Source organism: Pantherophis guttatus, chromosome 7 (assembly GCF_059756535.1).
Source record: "Pantherophis guttatus breed Tessera chromosome 7, ASM5975653v1, whole genome shotgun sequence".
In the NCBI taxonomy this organism is placed as follows: Eukaryota; Metazoa; Chordata; class Lepidosauria; order Squamata; family Colubridae; genus Pantherophis; species Pantherophis guttatus.
The window spans coordinates 9,351,370-9,366,786 of NC_142069.1; the positions used below are offsets into that span (position 1 = coordinate 9,351,370).

At 43.0% G+C, this 15,417-nt stretch overlaps 1 protein-coding gene across 1 annotated transcript in view; it reads right to left on the reverse strand.

The window, feature by feature from the left end:
- The window catches only part of ST8SIA1 (ST8 alpha-N-acetyl-neuraminide alpha-2,8-sialyltransferase 1), a 61,903-nt gene that overhangs the window by 17,988 nt on the left and 28,498 nt on the right, over positions 1-15,417 (reverse strand). Inside the window, exons 3-4 of the mRNA XM_034442142.3 lie at positions 9,853-9,962; positions 4,513-4,605 (exon numbers count right to left, since the gene is read on the reverse strand). Of these exons, the coding sequence (XP_034298033.1) occupies positions 4,513-4,605; positions 9,853-9,962 (203 nt within the window). The remainder of the gene's footprint in view (positions 1-4,512; positions 4,606-9,852; positions 9,963-15,417) is intronic.

Below are 15,417 nucleotides of genomic sequence, written 5' to 3' on the forward strand. Positions count from 1 at the left end.
CTGTAATTTAACACCAGCTGTCTGCAATTAAAGTAAGTTCGAATCTCACCAGGCTCAAGGTTGACTCAGCCTTCCATCCTTTCTAAGGTAGGTAAATTGAGGGCCCAGTTTGTGGGGGCAATAAGCTGGCTTTGTATAAAATATACAAAAGTATGAAGGCTATTGCTTAACGCATTGTAAGCCGCCCTGAGTCTCTAGAGAAGGGCGGCATATAAATCAAAATTTAAAAGAAAACCAAAAAACTAAAAGACTTGGTTCACTCCATGGGAAGACGTTGTAAGGCCATAATTCATGCTAAAGGTTACCCAACTAAGCATTAACTGATGTGATAATTTTTGTATACTGTATCTCATTTTTTCTATGGTGATAATTTTTGTATATCTCATTTTTTCCATGTATTTCCCTTTCTTCTTTAAACTGTAACTGCTATTCTAATAGCAAATCCTCCATAAAGGTTATTGCATTACATTCTTGATTAAATTATAGAATAGAATAGAACTTTATTGGCCAAGTACGATTGGACAAAAAAGGAATTTGTCTTGGTGCATACACTCTCGGTGTACATAAAAGAAAAGATACATTTGTCAAGAATCATAAGGTAGAACATTTAATGATAGTCATAGGGAAACAGTCAACATAAAACTTAAGGATACCAGCAACAAGGTTACAGTCATACAGTCATAAGTGGGAGGAGATGGGTGATAGGAACTATGAGAAGATTAATAGTATTGCAGACTTAGTAATTAGTTTGACAGTGCTGAGAGAATTATTTGTTTAGCAGAGTGATGGCGTTCGGGGAAAAAACTGTTCTTATGTCTAATTATTCTGGTGTGCAGTGCTCTATAGCGTCGTTTTGAGGGTAGGAGTTGAAACATTTTATGTCCAGATTGCAAGGGGTCTGTAAATATTTTCACAGCCCTCTTTTTGACTCGTGCAGTATACAGGTCCTTCTTATCTTTCCATTGATATATAATTTTATGGTACTACTAAAAAAAAAGTGGTGTTATTAGCTAGTTTTAGAAAATACACTTTTCCCAAAAGGTCTCCACAACTGTGGCCACTACTGTAAATGTAAGACCAATATGCTGAAGTAAGAAGCTCTTAGCAGATAACAACACGCGTGAATGTGGAGAGACGCAGGGCCTATTTGCTGGTATGTTGGCTACTACCAGAAACTTCCCTTTTTTAATTGTAAATTTTTAAAATTGTCTTAAAATAATGGGGGTGTTTTAATCTGTTTCGGGTCAAATTATTTAATGGGTTTTTATATTGTCTTTTAAATTTTGTAGTCTGTGTGTTTTATCTCTTTGGCTGTTCACCGCCCTGAGTCCTTCGGGAGTAGGGCGGTATATAAATCTAATAAAATGAAATGAAAATGAAATGAATGTACCGATAAGGACTTATTTTTGGCCAATGAAAAAGCCAGGAGAATGGCTTCATTCTGGCAGTTTAAAGTTTGATCTAGGCATGGAAGAAGAAGAAGAAATTTACTTAGTTCAGTACAATTAATACATCTTCCTCCTTGTATTGAATAGTTTTTCCCTTCAGTCCAATGAAACACTTAACACTGGTAGCAACCCTGGAGTTACTCTGGAGGGTCACAGCCTCAGCTTAAGGACTGGGAAGAGAAAATGGCTTTCAAGACTTGAGGTCAACCCTTCCAGGAAGAGCTTCATGAGAAATCCCAGAGCTGTACTGATGCAATAGAATCTCAAAAGTTTTCCCTTCTTCCCTCTTCTCAAAGCGAATCAATGCAGAGTCGCCTTATGGTACTGCTCTACATGCTTACAACTACAAGTAGATACCTGGTTGGATAATGCAAAGGATGGGCTGGATATTTTGAGGATTTCAGGTGCAGCTGAAATTTGGCAGTGCTGGTACCAGTCCCATCTCATCTTTCATTAAACCTGGTGGGTTTCAATCTGTCCTGCAGCTTATCAGATCAAGACTTTGCAGGGGATTTGAATTCTGAGTGGGACAGTGACTCAGTGGTTAAGATGCTGGGCTTGTCAAGTTGGAAAGGCCAGTAGAGCCCAGGTTCGAGACCCCAAGGCCATGCAATGGGGTGAGCTCCCATCCTCGCCCCAGCTCCTGCCAATCTAGCAGTTCAAAAACATGAAATGCAAGTAAATAAATCAGTACAACTTTGGTGGGAAGGTAACAGCACTCTGTGATGTCATGCTGACCACATGACTGTGATAATGTCTTCGGACAGTGTTGGCTCAATGGCTTTGAAATGAAGATGGGCAATGCCCCTATAATCGGCAATGACTAACTGAGTAAAATCTGAAGGGACTCCTTTAGTTCTGACTCAGCTCCCAAACACAAAAAACCCTCTGCAGTTAAATCAATGAATCCTTTATTGGGAGCGCCAGCAGCTCCGGCAAAAAGTCTCTCTCTCTCTCTCTCTCTCTCTCTCTCTCTCTCTCTCTCTCTCTCTCTCTCTCTCTCTCTCTCTCTCTCAGTTGTCTGCCACACCTATTCATCTCTGCTCCCAGCCTTTTATCCTCAGAGCTAGGGTCGGGCTTCGCTAGCAGCGGTGGCTTTTCCGTCCCAAGGACCGGCCCACAGATTTCCATTGCTCTCCTCTCCTCTGCCTTCTGTGCATTCGCATGTCAGGCACTGGACCCAGCTATTCCTCCTCTTTCTCATCAGCCACCTCCAGATCTGGGGGCTGTTGACTCTCCATCTGAGGGCTGATAGATGGCCCAGGCTCTGCCTCTGTCTCTATCTCTCTGCCAGCTCCATTCCCTCTTCCCCCTCAGAGCTCTCAGGTTACCTTGATGCTGACCCTGACTCCCATGCCTCCTCCTCCTGTGATTTCATTGGCCGACAGGCCGCAACCCCTTTGGATTCTGAAGGAAAATGTCCATGTTCTGCTGTATGGGAGGTGGGCATAAATCTTTCTGCAGAAAATAAATCTTGGTTCTCTGTCTGGGAGCTTACCAAAGCCTGTGAGACTTTTGGAAAATCACACCCAGGCAGTTTACATAATTTTCAGACGCTGATGCTGAAAAAGCACTCAATTCCAGACAATAATAAAAGCAAGGGAGATGTAATTTCCTAAACACTCTAACCGAGTTATGCGCAGGCATGAAATGAAGGTTTACAAATACAGAAGATGACTTCATTCCGTACACAAAGATAACACTCTGTGAGAACAAATAAGTTTCAGGTTGATTTTTGTTTTTAAAGGAGGAATCTAAATGTAGGTGCTGTCTCAAACAGTTGTGTGTAGAACTTCAGGGTTTCAGCTCCTTCGTTGTATGTCACTCATCCAAAAATCACTTTTTGATAGTTAATTTGGATGTTTTGAGCTCTTATTTGGTTAGGCAGGGAAATTATTCCAGAATTCAGAGACACGAATGCATCTAGTATTTATTATAGACAAAATGTAGCAAGGGTTCCCGTCCTCCGGGGGGCATGGTCTGGTTTGAGGCTGCAGCCCCTCGGGAACTGGGCTGTGCAAGCAGCGTGCAAGTGTGCAAAGCTCCATTTGCACAACTGGCAGGGGAATGCATGAAACCACGCCCTACCCCCCCACTGCAGGTCCGCAGATATATAGTACAGGTAGTCCTCGAGTTACGACCACAATGGAGCCCCAAATTTATGCTGCTCAGTGAAACATTTGTTAAGTGAGTTTGCCCCATGTTACGACCTTTCTTGCCACAATTGTTAAGTGAATCGTTGCATTTGTTGAATTAGTAACACGGCTGTTAAGTGAATCTGGATTCCCCATTGACTTTGCTTGTCAGAAGGTCGCAAAAGCAGATCACATGACCCAAAGACACGGCAATCGTCATAAACGTGAACCAGTTGCCAAGCATCTGAATTCTGATCATGAGGGTGATGCAATGGTCGTAAGTGTGAAAAACAGTCATAAGTCACTTTTTTTCAGTGCCATTGTAACTTTGAACGGTCATTAAATGAGCTGTTGTAAGTCGAGGACTACCTGTAATGTGCAAATTGCTTTTTTTTTTTCTGCTTGTACTTCTCATTTGGAGAAACCTCATATAGAATTGAGACTCATTTACAGATTTTTTGTTTAGTTACATATTTGGCTCCTGAAATATTACGTGGTTCGGGGCCAGGTTCAAGGGCTTAAAAAAATCTCCTTTTTAAAAACTAAAATTGGCAATCTTGTGAGCTTTTGACCCGTGCTTACTTCACATAGTTGGCTCCGACTATCAAATTCCAGTGTTCGCCCCTCTTTTTTGAAGCAGGTTGATGCAAACCAATTTCAAGCCAGCTGAGATGACAGGTGAGTCTTTTCATTTCTTAACCCACCCCTGCAAGATTGTTGTTGATTGTCCACGGGCTGCTAGAAAGACAATTCTGCTCACAACATTCTGACATTAAAATGCCTCTTTTTCCTTCCTTCCTTCCTTCCTTCCTTCCTTCCTTCCTTCCTTCCTTCCTTCTTTTTTAAAAAAAGACCCCAAGACGCCTCATTTTTTTTCCTTCTGGTCTCAGCCTAGGAATTGAAAAAGAAACAGGCAATCTGCTCCTTACCTTTTATTAATTATGCTTGGATTCGCTGTTACCAGTTGACTTTTGGATCCTACATCATTGCTGTATGCATTGCTTAGTGGAGGGAGGTTACATCTGAAGGGAAGAGAAAAGAAAAGCATGTTATCATAAATTATACTTCTTATTCATATATTTGTAACACCGCTCCTGCGCGAGCTGCACTGGCTCCCGGTGGTCTTCCGGGTGTGATTCAAGGTCTTGGTTGCCACCTTTAAAGCGCTCCATGGCTTAGGACCTGGGTATTTACGAGACCGCCTTCTGCCACCGATAGCCTCCCATCGACCAGTACGCTCCCACAGAGAGGGACTCCTCGGGGTGCTGTCGGTCAAACAGTGTCGACTGGTGACCCCCAGGGGGAGAGCCTTCTCTGTGGGGGCACCTGCCCTATGGAATGAGCTGCCCCCGGAGATTCGTAGGATTCCCGACCTTCGCACCTTCCGCCGCGCCCTCAAAACGCTTTTGTTTCAGCAGGCAAGACTGGCCTAAATGTTATTTTAATGGGTTGTTTTATGTTATTTTAGTTTCGGCCAAATTATTTAATACTTTTAATTTGCTTTTAATTTTTATATTTGTGGGTTTTATCTTGGCTGTACACCGCCCTGAGTCCTTCGGGAGAAGGGCGGTATAGAAATTTAAATATAAATAAAAAATAAATAAATATTTGAGGGGTCCTTGGTGCCCTCCGAGCTTGTTTTCTTGCAGACGTTTCATTACCCAAATGCGGTAACTATGCAAAAGAGACCATCACCCGTTCCACAAAAGGAACAAGAAGACTCAAACACCACCAACAATCAGCACCCAGATCAGCATAGATTAACTCCAAAGTTAACATCAGACCAACAATCAAGAAAAGAAAACCTCAATCAAGAAACTGCCAAAGAAGCCAACAGCAAACAGCCCAATCAAAGAATCTCTAAGACTGTGATGGCGAACCTATGGCACGCGTGCCCGAAGTGGCACACAGAGCCACCTTTCCAGGCACACGAGCTATCGCCCAATTCACCTGCAGCTGTGCATGCACGCACACCCCAGCTGGTGTTCGGGCCTCCGGTGCGCATGTGTGCAATTCAGGGGACCCAGCTGGTCTTCAGAGCTCTCCTGTGCATGTGTTTGCACATGCACATGAGAGTACTTGCGAGCAGTGTGCACATGCACAGAGGGTTTTCATGCATGTGCATTGCACGCGCAAAAACCATGCACATATGCAGATGGTGCAATTGTGCGCGCAGCCCACGGGGAGAGCCCCATGAAACCTGCGCGCATGCACAGATCATGTGGTTGCGCGCGCAGCCCACGGGAGAGGAGCCGCAAGTTAGTGCAGATGGCACGCATGCGTGTGAAGCCCGTGAAGCATGTAGCTGATTAGCACTTGGTGAGTAAAAGGTTTGCCACCACTGCTCTAAGACCATCCCCACCAACACGGACAGGAAAGCCACTAGAACAGGGGTGTCAAACTCAATTTCATTGAGGGCCACATAAGGGTTGTGTTTGACCTCGGAGGGCCGGGGAGGGGTGTGTGGCCAGGAGGCGTGGCAACGGTGGGCATAGCTGGGGTGAGCATGGCCATGGTGGGCCTGACACGGGATTCATGTCAGAGACATCTGTGGTGGCCAGGTGCTAAGACAGGACTTCCCTGAGACCTCACTCTCATTATAATGTCCTTTCTTCTTTCTCTTCTTTTTCCTTCCCTCTCCATTCTTTTTTCTTCCTTTCCCTCTTTCCTTATTTTGCCCTCCTTGCTCTCTTCCCATCTTTTTCTTTGTCTTTCCCTTTCTCCTTTCCTGTCCCTTCTTGCATGCTCAAATGCAAAAGGTGAAACATTTCTCCTTTTGTCTTGTTTTTAATTTGTTTTGATAGCCTTCTGCCAGCGAAAACGGAGTCCGGGCCTGTGTCTTTTAAATGTAGATGGACTGCTGAATCTAATCCTAATGTGTTTGTTCTCCTGTGTTGTGCCATGAGTTTGTGAAGTGGTTGTTTTGTTTCCCTAATGTACGGATCTGCACGTGGCTTGCTGCATTGTACTGCATATACTACGTTGCTCAGTTTATGTCTGGGTGTTTTATCCTTGGGGTGGGCCACAATTTTTTTTTTTTTAATTTGATTTATATGCCGCCCTTCTCCGGAGACTCAGGGCGGCTTACAATGTGTTAAGCAATAGCCTTCATACTTTTGTATATTTATACAAAGTCAGCTTATTGCCCCCACAAACTGGGTCCTCAATTTACCTACCTTAGAAAGGATGGAAGGCTGAGTCAACCTTGAGCCTGGTGAGATTCGAACTTACAGTAATTGCAGACATCTGGTGTTAATCACAATGCTATCAGTCTGCTGAGCCACCAGGCCCTTTCACAGTGGTGAAATCCAATTTTTTTAGTATTGGTTCTGTGGGCATGGCTTGGTGGGCATGGTGTGGCTTGGTGGGCGTGGCAGGGGAAGGATACTGCAAAATCCCCATTCCCTCCCCACTCCTGGGGGAAAGATATTGCAAAATCTCCATTCCCACCCCATTCTGGGGCCAGCCAGAGGTGGTATTTGCCAGTTCTTCGAACTGCTCAAAATTTCCGCTACTGGTTCTCCGAACTGCTCAAAATTTCCGCTACTGGTTCTCCGAACTACTCAAAATTTCCGCTACTGGTTCTCCAAACTGCTCAAAATTTCCGCTGCTGGTTCTCCAGAACCTGTCAGAACCTGCTGGATTTCACCCCTGGTGGACCAGCTTCTGCCTTAGAGTATTCTTTGGATTGAAGTGTGCACGTATGTTGTGTTGGCTGAAGATCCTCCTGAGTTTTTCCGATATGCCTGCAACATACGGAATGACAACGTTGCTTCATTTATTGTTTTCTTCGTTGTCTGTTGTGGAGGATCTCCTGTAGGGTCTGTTTTGAGATTTGATGAAGGCCCACTTGCGATAGCCACACATTCTGAGGGCTTCCTTGATGTGTGTTCGTTCTTTTTCTTGCTGGTAGGCAGGCTTTCAGCTCGATGGCATAGGATTTTGATGACTCCCATTTTGTGCTCCAGCGGGTGATGGGAATCAAAATGTAAATATTGATCTGTGTGGGTGGGTTTTCTATAAACTTCAATGTTAAGGCCTTTTCACTTCCTTAATGTATATCGCACAGTTCAGGAAGTTTATAGAAATTTGTTAAACATTGAAGTTTATAGAAAATCCACCCACGCAGATCAATATTTACATTTTTTTTTTTAGAATAAGAATTCTTTATTGGCCAAGTGTGATTGGACACACAAGGAATTTGTCTTGGTGCATACGCTCTCGGTGTACATAAAAGAAAAGATACATTCGTCAAGAATCATAAGGTACAACACTTAATGATAGTCATAGGGAATCAGTCAATATAAGTCTTAAGGATACCAGCAACAAGGCTACAGTCATACAGTCATAAGTGAGAGGAGATGGGTGATAGGAATGATGAGAAGATTAATAGTAATGCAGACATAGTAAATAGTTTGACAGTGTTGAAGGAATTATTTGTTTAGCAGAGTGATGGCATTCGGGAAAAAACTGTCCTTGTGTCTAGTTGTTCTGGTGTGCAGTGCTCTATAGCGTCTTTTTGAAGTTGAAACAGTTTATGTCCAGGATGTGAGGGGTCTGTAAATATTTTCACAGCCCTCTTTTTGACTCGTGCAGTATACCGGTCCTCAGTGGAAGGCATGTTGGTAGCCATTGTTTTTTCTGCAGTTGTAATTATCCTCTGAAGTCTGTGTCTGTCTTGATTTTTTAATTCTCATTACCCACTGGAGCACAAGAGAAGACAGAAAGAAAGAGCTGCCTCTTTTCACTACCGTAAAGGTTAGACTTCATTGCCAAAATTTCTAATTCAACTACTTTAGCTACCACTACCACAGCTGGAGAAACAACAAAAGCTTTATAAAGGAACAGCTCAGATGGAACACTCCTGAATTTAGTTACTAGTCCATATGAAGTATGGGGCACCTATCCTGCCTTGGGGTGGGCCTCAGAATACATTCTGAAGGAGTCTACTAAATTTCAATTGTAATACAGGTAGTCCTTGACTTACAACCATTGATTTACAACCAAAGTTACAACAACACTGAAAACAAGTAACTTTCAACCACTCCTCACACTTATGACCATCGCAGCATCCCCATGGCAACCAGCATGTATTTATGATGGTTGCAGCATCCGCGAGCCATCTGTGACCTCCTCAGCCAGCTTCTAACAAGCAAAGTCACTAGAGGAAGCTAGATTTGCTTAAAGACACGTGATTCACTTAACAACCGGAGCAAAAAGATCATTAAATTGGGCACGACTCACTTAACAACCGCCTTGCTTAACAACAGAAATTCTGGTTCCAATGGTGGTTGTAAGTCGAGGGCTATTTATATGACAGAAGGGGAAAACAGTTAACTATGTAGGAAATAATCAAGTGGAACAGTTTTACTATATGGGTAGTCCTCGACCTACGACCACAATTGAGCCCAAAATTTATGTTGCTAAGCGAGACATTTGTTAAGTGAGTTTGCCACATTTTATGACCTTTCTTGCCACAGTCGCTAAGTGAATCACTGCAGTTGTTAAATTAGTAACACGGTTGTTAAGTGAATCTGGCTTCCTCATTGACTTTGCTGGTCAGAAGGTCGCAAAAGGAATCATATGACAATGCAACCGTCATAAATACGAGCCAGTTGCCAAGCGTCTGAATTTTGATCACATGACCATGGGCATGATGCTGCTACAGTCGTAAGTATGAAAACCGGTCATAAGTCCCTTTTTTCAATGCTGTTGTTACTTTGAATGGTCACTAAATGAATGCCTGTAAGTCAAGGACCACCTTTTCTATTCCAGTTTTCAGATTTTTCCTGAGAAAAGGTTCTCTATACAGGTGATCCTTGACTTACGACCATAAATGAGCCCAAAATCTATGTTGCTAAGTGAGAAATTTGTTAAGTGAGTTTTGCCCCATTTTATGACTTTTCCGGCCACAGTTGTTAAGTGACTAAACCGCACTTGTTAAGTTAGCAATACCGTTGTTAAGTGAATCTGGCTTCCCCATTGACTTTGCTTGTCCGAAGATCGCAAGAGGGGATCCCATGAACCCCTGGGACATTGCAACCGTCATAAATGTGAGTCAGTTTTCAAGCATTCAAATGTAAATCACATGACCACGGGGATGCTGCAACGGTCATGAGTGTGAAAAATGTTCTTGAGTCACCTTTTTCAGTGCCGTCGTAACTTCGAACGGTCACTAAATGGACTGTTGTAAGTTGAGGACTACTTGTACTGTGAAAAAAAAACAGTGGAAGGGAGCAGAGGCAAGCGTAGCCAAAATGGCGGCTTACCTCATGACGAAGTCCGCTTGATCGATCTGCTTGCCGCAGCGGCTATTCTTCAGAATGCCACCATTGCCCACCACATGACATCTCTTCAAGGGCAGCTGGAATGGAATCACCTGGCAAGAGAAAACAGGAGCCACAATCACACCTGAAAAGTAGCAATGCATCTGGCGATTTCAGAAGGAGCGCGGTGGGAGCACAGACTTTTGGTCTTCAAGAGACACGCGTTGTATCTAACTGAAAGCTATTAAATTTTGGAATTCAACAACACAACAGGAATTGTGGTTGGTTGGACCAATTCAATTCAAGGAGTCCTGGGGTCAATGGCTATAGGACGGCCTCTGAAGACCATCTCTTGGGAGACCAGAGAGCTCCTTGTGCAGTTGTGGACTGCTGGACTAGTATTGGAAGGGATCTTGGAGGTCTTCTACCCTGTTTCACTGAAAATAAGACCCCACCGGAAAATAAGCCCTAGCATGATTTTTCAGGATGCTCATAATATAAGCCCTACCCCCAAAATAAGCCCCAGTTAAGATTGTTAGCCAAATGGATGCATTTAGTACAGTATTTCCCCCCAAAATAAAACCTAACCAGAAAATAAGCCCCAATGCGTCATTTGGAGCAAAAATTAATATAAGACCCAGTCTTATTTTCGGGGAAATGCGGTAGTCCAACCCCTGCTTAGGCAGGAAACAGTATATCAGTGATGGCGAACCTATGGCATCTGTGTCAGAGGTGGCATGCAGTGCCCTCTCTGTGGGCACACGAGCCATCGGCCCAGCTCAGCTCTGCCATGCATGCGCGCGCACCTCCTGCCGGTCAGCTGGTCTTTGGGTCTCTGCCGTGCATGCGTGGGGAGTGGGGCACATGTGGGGGTGTGTGCATGCACAGGGGTGGGGCACATGCAGGGGGCCCACACATGCATGCATGGGGAGCAGGGTATATGCATGGGGGGGCATGCATGCATGCTTGGGGGGCGGGGCGCATGCGCAGGGCTGCAAATGGATTGCATTTTTGGGATTCGGCTGCATGTACACACATTCACACGCGTGCTTTGGCCACTCAGTCCAGAAAAGGTAAGCCATCACTGCTCTATACCAGTGATGGCTAACCTTTTTGCCGTCGTGTGCCAAAAGTGAGGGGAGTGGGGGGGGGTTGCACGCACGTGTGCCCACACCCATAATTCAATGTTGCCTGCCCCCTCGCGCATGCGCGCATGACCGCCCCCCTGCGTTTCCACTGCTTTTGGCACGCAATGGTACAGTGGGCCCGGTAGGACCGTTTTTTCGCCCTCCCCAGGCTCCAGAGACTTTCTTGGAGCCTGGGGAGGGTAAAAATGGCCTTCCCCACCACGCCAGAGGCCCTCCGGAGGCCGGAAACGGTCCGTTTGCCGACTTCCGGTGGGACCGGAAGACCCAAAAATCAGCTGGCTGGCACATGCATGTGCGCTGGAGCTGGGCTAGCGCAACGCTCACGTGCCCACTGAAATGGCTATGCGTGCTGCCATAGGTTCGCCATCATGGCCCTATACAATTTCAGACAAAGATGGGATGGGTATGATCCAGCAGGGCACCACTTATATTTTTATGTTTTCTATCAGTTTCTGAACTTCGACATTTCCTAAAATCATAACCGGAGTAGGATTTGAACCACAAGGAGCCTTCGAAGGTCAGCAAATAAACCTCATGGATTCCACAGGATGTCCACTTTGGAGGCAATGGGAAAACTTGCAGCTGGATACACACATTTTACAAGACTTCCTTCCTCTTTCCCAGTAGCAGGAAAACAACTGAACTTGTGGCATAACAGCAAAATCACACATGAGTTAAACTATACTTAAATATCAACACAATACGGTGCAGTAGACCCGAGCTTGAAGCCAGCGAGAAGGTGAATAGCCAAATGTGAAGAAGTGATTTGACATGCCTATTCTTCTTCTATGGTGGATGTAGGCAACTGGTAACCTTCCAGATGTTTCCTAATCACAATTCCAAGAAATCCTCATTAGAGGCCCTGCTTCCTTTCAGAAGTTGTAGGTAATCCATCACTGGAGGTTTTTAAGAAGAGATTAGACAACTATCTGAAATGATGTAGGGCCCCCTGCTTGAACAGGAATTGGATTAGAAGACCTCCATGGTCCTTTACAACTCAGTTATTCTGTTCTGTTCGACTCAAACAATTAATTTAGAAAGATATAGAAGTCACCCATTCCTCATACACATGGATGAAGATTTCTGTCACGTTTATGGATCAATTTTACAAGGTATACTTACATTTTATGTTTGTTAGATGCTTTCAGATCGGGATTAAACAAGGGGATAGAACTATTTATTTTAAATAATGGAACTCTTTTAAATGTAAAACAAAATATTTTCAGGTTGAGAAGCTCATATCCCTTGAAAAAAGCTAAGACATATCCCAAAGGAAATGTTCTGAAATGCAGAAAAATTGCTATGCGCATATCCCTGAAATACCACTCCATTCTTGATAGTTTACTTTTTTAAAAAAAAGGAGATTAAAAAACAAACAAACCAGTAACCAAAATGGAAAAAAAAAGCAATACAATCAATACTATGTAGCTATAACTCTTGCCTGTCTGTCTGTCCATCCAGTTTTACACAAGTTTCAAGCATATTTCATTATAATTATCCATTTATAATCTGTCTGTAAACAAATTGTTCATAAACCTCAAGTACCATCACATCTTCAATCCACTGTGTAATTGGGGCCATAAATTTATTTTTCTGATGTTAATGCTTCAGATCCCTGCTGTTTTCTCCATCATTCCATCATGTTTAAATAGAAAAAAACCACACTAAATATTTGACTCTGATAATCCAACCATGATTTGCTCTCTCTGTTCCTTTTAGGGTAGCAAAAATGATGTTTCTATTGGTGCTTTCTGCGTTGTTCTTTCTAGCATGCTGCTCCAACTCAGAAAATAACATCAAATGTTCAAGATTGATAGCTGTTCGACACACCTGTCCATCACGAGCAGGGTAGATAAAAATCAATGATTTTTTTTAAAAAAATCAGATTTTTTTGATTTAAATCGGATTTTTTTTTAATTTTTATCGAATTTATTTTAATAAAAAACTTTTGGGGTAAAAATCTATCGTAAGATAGTTTTCTATTTAAGATACATAAATAATTTAGTTTATTCAGCATGAAATGGAGCTTAGTTATGCAGCATGAAGCTGTATATTCTGCAACACTGGGACTATCGGTGAGTCAACAGTGGGTCAAAGGAGTAGCAGAGATGACAGTTGCTCTTTTAAAATTATGATTTAAATTGAGTTGATTTAAATCAATCCTTTTTACTAGTGATTTAAATCATGATTTAAATCAACTCGATTTAAATCAAATCCACCCTGATCACGAGTTTATCTGATCTCCCTTTTAAAGCCACCCAATGTAGTGGCTATTACTGCATTTGATAACGAATTCTAGGGACAAATGATGGGCTTTCAAAAATAATGCTTTCTTTTGTTTGTTCTCCTTCAATTACATTCATTCAATGGACAACTTTAAGATGTGTGGACCTCAACTCCCAGAATTCCCCAGCCAGCAAAAAACAAAACAAAACCCCAACTTTCTTCCTTTTCCCAAGGCACAACAATTGCATACTTTAATTCTAGCTCTGTGTGGCCCATACAGCATAATCTTCAAATCTCTCAGCTAAGACCTTTCCCAGGCCCTTTAACCTTATGATTCTTGACAAATGTATCTTGTCTTTTTATGTACACTGAGATCATATGCACCAAAGACAAATTCCTTTTGTGTCCAATCACATTTGGCCAATAAAGAATTCTGTTCTATTTTTCTATTCTATTCTCCCCTCCCAAAAAATCATAGCTGCTGCTATAAATATTTTTTTAAAAAAAGTCTGCATCCCTATTAAACAATTCCGAAAGACCCAGATCACTTACAGCCTACTTTAAAAAAAATAAAAATGCTTCCAACCTCCTATTATTTGACTTTTCCTCCCTTTGCTCATATAAAGATAATTCTGGGAAGGAGGGGGGGAAAGGGCTCAATAATTTAGCTCTGTGCTTTTCTTTTAGCCTTCCAGTTTCATCCCTGCTGTGCTCTGTGTGAATCTGGAGCTATCACATGTTATCCTCGCAGTGGTGTCCACAGCTTTTAGCCTGCTACCTGAGGGATTTGGCCTCAAAATCTATCATCCAATTTCCGCAGTAAACCAGAAAACAAGAGGTTTATCACGGGAAGGATGTCCTAGAAAAAACAGCAATCGTGCACTAACTCAATTTGCTAGACTTACCAGCTGAAGTACAAGTAGATCCTTCATAAATGTGTTTGGTACAGAGGCCTCCAACTTTAACAACTTTAAACCTGGAGGACTTCAACTCCCAGCAAAGCTGGCTGGGGAATCCTGGGAGTTGAAGACCGCCAGGCTTAAAGTTGCCAAGGTTGGAGACCCCTGGTTTGGTAAACACAGGTTTATTTGTACACAATGGTTTGTATTGCTTTTGGATTGTACGGCTGGAGAAGACTCTTGAAGAGTCGCTGGGACTGCAAGGAGTTCCAAACAATATCAATCCTAAAGAAAATCAACCCTGACTGTTCTTTGGAAGGACAGATCCTGTAGTTGAAGCTGAAATACTTTGGCCAACAAATGTGAAGAGAGGACTCACTGGAAAAGACATTGATGTTGGGAAAGATGGAAAGCAAAAGGAGGAGGACAGCAGAGAATGAGATGGTTAGATAGTGTCATCAGCGCAACGGATATGAATTTGGGCAAACTCCGGGAGACAACGGAGGACAGGAGAGCCTGGCATGCTATGGTCCATGGGGTCGTGAAGACCCTCCTCCTCAAATCACACAGCTCCCACGAATACATCAAGATAGTGCTTTCCAGGGGAATTATTATTATAGGTAGTCTTTGACTTACAACAGTCACCGCCATTTAGTGACGGTGAGAAGTTGCAATGGCACAGAAAAAGTGTCTTAAGACCATTTTTCACAGTTATGACTGTTGCAGCATCTCCATGGTCACATGATCAAAATTCAGATGGTTCGTGTTCCTATTTATGACGGTCGCAGTGTCCCTGGGATCATGTGATCACCTTTTGCGAACTTCTGACAAGAAAAGTCAACGGGGAAGCCAGGTTCACTTAACAACTGTGTTTCTAAAGGTGCTTTTTCAGGAGGCAACTGGACTTTCTGGTTTTTCTTTGAAGACATTTTGCTTGTCATCCAAAAAGGTTCTTGGAGGAGAAATAAAACATCTTCAAAGAAAAACCAAAAAGTCCAGTTGCCTCTTGAGAAAGCACCTTTGGAACTGCCATGACCTGGATGACTGAGAACCTCCATTGACAACTGTGTTTCTAACTTAACAACTTCACTTAACAACTGTGGCAAAAAAGGTCACAGAATGGGGCAAAATTCACTTAGCAAGTGCCTCACTTAGCAACATCAATTTTAGGCTCAACTGATGTCGTAAGTCGAGGACTGCCTGTGTTGTGTTGTCACGTCTATTGTGTTATTTGTTATTAGTTGCCCAGAATTGGGAGAACAAGATATATAAATCTAAATTAACAAGGAAGCAAA